Source organism: Fragaria vesca, linkage group LG3, assembly GCF_000184155.1.
Source record: "Fragaria vesca subsp. vesca linkage group LG3, FraVesHawaii_1.0, whole genome shotgun sequence".
NCBI lineage: Eukaryota > Viridiplantae > Streptophyta > Magnoliopsida > Rosales > Rosaceae > Fragaria > Fragaria vesca.
Genome location: NC_020493.1, coordinates 10,344,084 through 10,352,096, shown reverse-complemented (window position 1 = coordinate 10,352,096; position 8,013 = coordinate 10,344,084). Strand labels below are relative to the sequence as shown.

At 39.0% G+C, this 8,013-nt stretch overlaps 1 protein-coding gene and 1 pseudogene across 2 annotated transcripts in view; one reads left to right on the top strand and one right to left on the bottom strand.

The window, feature by feature from the left end:
- The window catches only part of LOC101292394, a 1,325,780-nt pseudogene that overhangs the window by 541,171 nt on the left and 776,596 nt on the right, over positions 1-8,013 (bottom strand). The window contains exons 138-139 of the transcript XR_184374.1: positions 3,596-3,686; positions 2,496-2,957 (exon numbers count right to left, since the gene is read on the bottom strand). The product of XR_184374.1 is annotated as an uncharacterized LOC101292394 (transcript). The remainder of the gene's footprint in view (positions 1-2,495; positions 2,958-3,595; positions 3,687-8,013) is intronic.
- LOC101295022 (polyadenylate-binding protein 2-like) lies at positions 2,485-5,016 on the top strand. Its single transcript, XM_004294055.1, has 2 exons — positions 2,485-3,798; positions 4,760-5,016. The coding sequence occupies exon 1, from the start codon at positions 2,485-2,487 to the stop codon at positions 3,787-3,789; it is 1,305 nt and encodes a 434-aa protein (XP_004294103.1). The 3' UTR covers positions 3,790-3,798; positions 4,760-5,016.

Genomic DNA, 8,013 nt, shown 5'->3' with positions numbered 1-8,013 from the left:
AATATTACATTTATTCTCTNTAAACCTTCTAATTCAATAATAATGATTACATTTTATTATTTTCCTTATTGATTTTTATTTTGAGTTTTACCACATACTTATTAAAGCATTTATATATTTATATTATCATACATGTCACATACATATACAAAGTGAAAAAATATTTTTACAAAATTATGATCTATCAATTATTAAAATACAAAAGTAACAAAAACATAAAATAGTTCATGTATATTCATTCTTTTGATGATCAATAAATAAAATTTGAGACACAATCCTTCTTTTTATTTTTAATTTTTAAAAGAATAGTATTCTTTATGATTCGAATTACCTTTTCTCAAAAATTGATGTCATTGAAAATTATTTCTTACAATTTGATCAAAAAATGAATGTCTAGTGACATTTTATGCAAAATAAAAAAATAAAAAAATAAAGAAAATCAAGAAATCAAGGTCGGGAATGGAGGTTTGCGTTAAAAAGAAAAAAAAAAATTAAAGAATGTAAGTCGGGAATAGATGTTCGCATTCAAAAAGAAAAATGAAAAAAAAGAATTAGAGGTATAGTGAGTGAATAAGAGGTGTAATGAGTAATATATTAATATATATATGTGAATTACATAAACAAGGCTATTTTAGGAATTTGAAAAGAGGTTTAATGAGCAAATGCTTATATTTAAAAATAAAACGGAGGTGTAGAGAGAATGAGAGGTATACTGAGGAAATTTAGAGGTCCCAATAGCCGCACTCATCATTATAAGGTACCTGTTTAATAAAGGGTAAATTACTTTTATGATATCAAGTGTCATCTTTTAAACATAGGTACTAAACTGTACAATTGGTCATATGAGGAATTACCCTTTATCAAACGGGTAACTTGTGATAATTTGTCTATTGGCCTGCAGGTTCACCACAAAAAACTAACTAAGGTTGGAACCAGTACAGTAACCGACTTTTTAGTCCCAAACCAGCTACCGAGCTGATCTTCTTCGGTATAGAGATTTCTAAACCGTAACAGATTCGAAAAATCGATATCCCGACAAGTCGGTTGCCAAAAATATCGGTTTGGCGTCGGTTGCTAACCGGAATTACCGATCTAGAGAAGAAGATGAAAAATAGTAACTAAAAGCTCATTTGATTCCAGACCTACTAAAACCCATTCAATTTTCTAAGCTTGGATAACATGTTTCGCATACTAGACCTGCAAATTACGAAAACCCAACTCAAAAATCTTGACCAGAATTCTAAGATATGAAGGAAATTAAACAAAAAATGAATTGTGAAAGAGGAGATGATATAGCTTTGATGATGGAGATGATGATGAATTGATAAAATGTAAGGAGATTATTGAAACAAAGAAAGCCTTTAGGATAAAAATTAAAAAATCAAAGAGGAAGATCTCGCATACCAGTTTTGGCGTTCTGCATATAATGATAGAGGAGGAGGCGAAGAAAACCATGTAAAATGGATTTGAGAAAGTGAAAGAAGTAAGAAAAGGACTAATTAAGTGAATACTATTGCATACATGTTTATATTTAGCTTTTGTACATTGTGTAGTAAAGAGGACGTGTCGTCTGATGGTTTGAGACTACTCTTTGCAACTAGGAGGCGAGGGTTTCGACACTCAACTTTTGCGAATTCACCACTATTTTTGAATTATGTGGAGTATACATGTATTTCAGTAGGCTCGGTATACCGAAGGCATGCAATACCTTAATACCGTAGCCGAGCTGAATACATGATGCCGGTACGGTTGAGCCGAGCCGAACTCTTGGTAAGCCAAACTTTCGATACAACTCATTACCGGTTCGGTTGGAATTTCGGCTGGTTCAACTTGCTCGGCTCAAGATGCCAACCCTAAAACTAACCAAGAACTAGCATATAGTTATGAATCTAAACATTTGTTTAATTTATAATATATAAAATTACTTATTCTTTTAGATGATCAAGCAAGAGTCTGCATAATTAGTCTCAACAAACCTTATTGAGTTTTAGTTATTAATACAAAATTATTAGTTCAGTTATGCTCTAACATCTATTTTTTGTATAATTGTATCTCGTAAGAACAATCATGATCATCTGGTTAATAATTGACCTAGAAATTCATGGTTAGTCACCGTTAAATGTAAATTCATGGTGGTGAGAATTATTTTTAAATATAGTTGTTTTGTTTTCAACCCTTATATATAGATCTAATAGTGATTGACCATGAATCTCTTTACCAGCAACTGATTAGATAATCATGAAACAAATTTAACAAGACACGACATGATACAACGCGAGATCTAACTTTTTACGGTGTTTAGTAGGATAATTTATTAGAAGAAGAGCCCAAAGTGTCCATCTTTGACAGCGGCCCATCCCGAGATCTATAAAAAACCCGAGAGTAAAAAGCTCCACTAGCCGTCACTCCCAATCTTCTTCTTCTACCTCTCTCCCTTTCGCTCCCTGCTCCAAAGGGTTAGGGTTTATCTTCCCCTCTTCTCCAATGGACCTAACCAAGAAGCGCAAGCTCGACGAGAACGGCGTCGTTCTGGACACCGACCCCTCCTCCGTCCCCAAGCTCGACCGCGAAGACGCCCGCAAAATCATCGAGCGATTCAGCCCCGATCAGCTCATCGACGTCCTCCTCGACGCCATCTCCCGCCACTCCGACGTCCTCGACGCCGTCCGATCCATCGCCGATCCCGACACCGCCCAGCGCAAGCTCTTCATCCGCGGCCTCGGTTGGGACACCACCACCGAGGGCCTCCGCAGCCTCTTCTCCGCCTACGGCGAGCTCGAGGAGGCCATCGTCATTCTCGACAAGAACACCGGCAAGTCCAAAGGCTACGGCTTCGTCACCTTCAAGCACGTCGACGCCGCATACCTCGCCCTCAAGGAGCCCAGCAAGAAGATCGACGGCCGCATGACCGTCACGCAGCTCGCCGCCGCCGGCAACCAGGGCGGCGGCGGCGGCGGCTCCACCACCGCGTCAGTGAACCCGGTGGATGTGTCGCTTCGGAAGATTTATGTGGCCAATGTGCCGTATGAGATGGCGGCGGATAAGCTGCTGGCGCATTTCGCTCAGTACGGCGAGGTTGAGGAGGGGCCGCTAGGGTTTGATAAGCAGACTGGGAAATGCAAAGGCTATGCTTTGTTTGTGTACAAGACTCCCGAGGGAGCACAGAAGGCGCTTGTGGATCCGATTAAGAACATTGAGGGCAGGCAGTTGAATTGTAAATTCGCTAGCGATGGGAAGAAGCCGAAGATGGGCGGTGGTGCCGACGGAGGCAGTCAGGGTCAGGGGCCTGTAGGTGGACCGAATGCCCATGGAGATGGGATGGGCATGGCTCCTCCCTCGTCGATGCCTGGCCAGTATGGCGGGCCGGGCGGGTTTGGGTATGGAGGGTTTTCAGGTGGGCAGCCTCCGTTGGGGCATCATCATCTGGGTGGACCGGGGCTGTCATCTTTGGGAAATCAAGGGCCGGGTAGTGGTGGGTATGGTTCTGGATTGGGTGGTCCTTATAATTACGGTGGACCTGGTTCTACTGGATATGGTTTGGGTGGTGCTGGTGGGTTGGGTGGAGTTGGTGGTGGAGGCTTGGGTGGGGGAGTACCTGGTAGCGGCACTGGTACTGGGTCATCTTTGTATGGACTGCCACCGAGCTCAGGCGGCTTGCCTTCTGGTAGGTATCCTGAGGGCGGACCCTATGGCCTGTCAGCATTTCAGAATCAACACCACCAGCCAGGCACGTCACCATTGCCAAGGGTTCCTCCAGGGGGAATGTATCCCAGTGCACCTTATTACTGAGCCACTGAGGTATGGTCGTTGCTTTGTTGTTTTGAGTCTCCTGCATTTCTTTGGTACTTTTGGTTTTTGTTGCACTGCATCTTGTTGTTGATTTGCTTGGGGTTTGGTTGTTGACTTGCTTGGGGTTTTGTGTTTGTTCCTCTCAAGTGTCTGTGATGATTCACTTGTCTGTGAGTGACTTTGTGGATTCTAGATCTAAGATGGATGGATGTTTTGGGCTTGCCTTGAGTACTAGTGCATCTTGAGTTCATGTTTGTGAGAAAAATTGAAAAAGCTGAGAAGTTATATTTAAGAAATATTAGTAAGATGGCTATGGAATTAGTATTATGTGGGTGAAAATGATTTTTGCTTACACCCTCCACCCCCATGGTTTTACTTTTTGTAATGTTTATATGATCAATATAGTGTTGAAATTGGTGTTTGCTTCTTCAGCCCAATATTGTTCGAATGTGTTGTGCCTTTTATATTTATGGAATTTTGAATAAAAAGGTCAATGTTGTTAAATTAGTGGATAGTTTCTGGCTTTAGGAATTGAGTTCCAATGTAAAAATTGTATGGATTGAGCTCTCTCGTTTTAAGTTCTTTTTTTATGGCTAGTGGAGTAGTTTTGTTCTTTCATTTTCTCATTTTGCCACATACTGTCGTATTGGATTTGCACATCTCTTAACAGCTCTTGAATGGTACATAGTAATAGTAAGACTGGATGGTAGATAGTTACTTCCCTCATTATCAACAGGGTCCATAATATGTTTTACTGGTTTACAAGCTACAAAACTTCTATCCAGCCACTTTTTTAATTTATATTGGCGATGTATCTTTCAAAGTGGTACTAGGAAAAACACAATGGGTGCTTTGTGTTGATGTACTTCAAGTTGGGTGAACTCTGATTTGCATGTTTGTTGTGTTGAACTGTTTGTGTGGTTTATGGTTGAATTGAATGATGAATTGAGTTGATGAATGTGTGCTTCAGGTGTATGACCGCTTATTGGGAGCTGATGCTTTATGTGGTTCTGGTGATTTGCGTGATTGCAGAGTATATGCTCTCATTTGATGATTGTATTAGCTGTGCTTTTATCGCCACTTCCTCTCTTCATCTGCGCCTTTTAAGATGTAGGTCATTTCTGAGTTATGGTAGTCAGCGTGACTAAAGTAGATTAGTTTGTATTCTGTCAGGAACAGAAGTGTTACTTGCTTGTTTAATACATTTTTATTTTATGAATTATAGTTAATCTATTAGTTTACATTTTCTTTTACAAAGGGAAACATTTGTATGGTGGTGCTTGCTCTGATATTGTACTCAAAGCTGTTGTTATTTGTTATGTGCCTTTATTTGTATGGAGGATTTCAAGCTAATTGCTTTTGGGTTTTAGTATTGCTGTTATTGTTACTAGAAATGCTTCCAAGTAAGCATATTAAGCATATAATCTCTAATGGAATGGTGGTTTCCTGCTGGCGAGTTTATTATCTTTCCCTTTTCGGTGAAGACACAGTTTTATTTTTTAGGTCTCAACCCAACTGCAGTGATTTTGGTAACCTTGTATCAGCTGTATTGGACAGAATATACTGTCCATGACATTCGTCTTATGACTGGGTTTGTAGTGGTCAGAATTTCTGGTTTTTTCGGTTGAACTCCCATTGTGAGGGTATGATTATAGTTGGTCAACATTAAATAAGTTGATGCAGATTCTTTCTGGTTTATTTTCAGCTCATTGTGCTTTTGATGGTTTTGTTAAAGGAGCTCAGTTGTTTTGTTAACAGAAGGTCTTGAGTCAGAAATGGTCACTCTGATTGGTGACACTCGAAAAGCATTGATTGTAATTGTAGGTTGTTGATCTGTGTTGGTTCATGTGGTGTTTTCTTTTTGGGTGGGAAGGTGTTTGGTGATTGTTTCATCTGCATTTGTTTAGTAAACCGAAGGGTTCGTAATCCCAAAATCTTGGTTCAAGTTTTATTGGCATGTTCTTGTGGGAAGTTGTTTGGTGACTGCTTCATCTGCATTTGTTTAGTAGACCTAAGGGTTGTGATTTCAAAATATTGGTTCGTGTGTTATTGGCATGTCCTTGAGGGCTATTGGACTACTTGTTCTTTGCTTTGTGTTGTGTATATTTCTATTCATTTATTTAGATGGTTTGAAGGATTCATTGAATTTGCGACTGGTTGTGGAATATCTGCAATGATTGAGGCACAGTTTTCCTCCTTGTGTGGCTCCTATAGTAAAATGGCATGATGTTCACAAGTAATTTTGTGAGTTTGACCTGGCGTGTGTTCTATTGTGCAAGTGTGGGCATATCTGGCCTGTAGTCTTTTCTTCTGAAGTGTGGGCATATCTGGTCTGTAGTCTTTTCTTCTGTGTTTCTTTGGATTGAAGAATTTTGGTAGTCTCCTTAACTTTGAATCATTATTCACTTTCATCCAAGTGGTTTTGTAGCTTCGTAGTCTTTTCTTCTGTGTTTCTTTGGATTGAAGAATTTTGGTAGTCTCCTTAACTTTGAATCATTATTCACTTTCATCCAAGTGGTTTTGTAGCTTCGTGACGATGATGGGATTTTATGATATTAATAGGAATACTTTTGGATATGAATTACTACTGTGCTCATCTATGCATATGGTCGACCAACTCCCTGTAGTGGTGGAGCGGTCTACCACTGCAAGGAGCTAACTCTTCTAGCTGTGTATGGACCAATTTACATAGGTAGCATATTCCCTAGTTCTCCCAGGGTTTCTTCTTTTCCATTGCCCGCTGTCATCCATTGTGATCAGTCATCAGACAATTTGCATTTTGTGCACCATAGATACAAGTCGAAGTGTAACAAAATGTGACCCCAAAGCTACAATTATCTGGCTATTTTCGTCTTTTTGCCCCATTTTTACTCCTTTTGTTTTTTGTTTGTTTCTTTTTGGGGCGATGGGATCATATTGTGGAATATGCGGTGTCCCAAGTGGAGGCGATATGATGATGCATCAAGGATTTGTAAAGCTTACTGTTTTCTAGCGCACCTTTAAACCAGGCAAGGCAGCACATTGGTTCTCTTTCTCAAGATGATGCTGAAGCATATGTATCTTAAGCTCAAAAGCTTTATGTTAAAAGTGAAAATGGTTGTACAGTGTGCTCCTCTAGTTCAATAACAAAGGTGTCTTGGGAACGATATGCTTTATGTGATATCCTCCTTATCTTTATTGTTATCGGGTTGTCTGTATTTTGTGAGAAAAGAACATAAATATGAGGTACCAGCTGTGCCAATATTACTTTCATACGTCAAGCTTACAAAAACATCACCAGTCTTTGTGGTGGGGGTCTTCAGTTAGACAACCTGACTAACAATAACAAGCTTTGTCCAAACCGTGTAATTTTAAGATTGGTTATAGTTCTCAGAAATGTACACCGATTCATAATGTGTTTAATGCTCATATCAGATATCAGTCATTTCACATCAGCTTATCAAAGTGACGTTGACACATTGTTACCTTGTTCTTGGATGAAAATTAATTTTCTATACGCTAATCTTGAAAGAGAGTTGATGATGGGGAGAAACACATTAAGCTAAAAAAAGACCAAAAAGAAAAGGAAAAAAAAGACAAATAGCAAAAGTAAACGAAAGAAAAAGATAGTCGACTTTTCCTTATGTTCATGTCTATCATTTATTAATTGCATACTGAAAATCGAAGAGTGAAAATCAAAGGGTATAGAATGTACTCGTCTGCGTTGTGCGTCTCTCGGTTTCATCGTCGTAATGGATTTCCAACACAGGAGGATGATTTTGTTGATATTGATGGTTGTGGCAACATCATGTATCGTCTAGGCATGGGTACCAAGTGATATCAAGTATTTTAGCAACAAGCTTAGACTGATTGCCTCGGTTCAAGCTGAAGCAAGCTTCACTTTGATGAGTTGCTCTCTTTTGTAGTGTCTTCTCTGGAAACCAATAAATGAAATAGTTAATATGCTGATATAAGATCAAATTGACATAGTTACCTTGTTCTTGGATGAAAATTAATTTTTCTTGAAAGAAAAAATTGATGAAGGACCGATACAAATTAATTAAGAAAACAAAGACACATAGCAAAAGCAAATAATAGAAAAAGATAGCTCACTTTTTCCTACGTCCCAATAAATCATATATTCCAAAGTTGTGCTATTTATTTTTTCCTTTTTCTGTTTGGAGAGAGCTGACGTGTAATTGGATTGTGGTCTCACCAGATTTTAGTTGGACTTGTATCACTTTT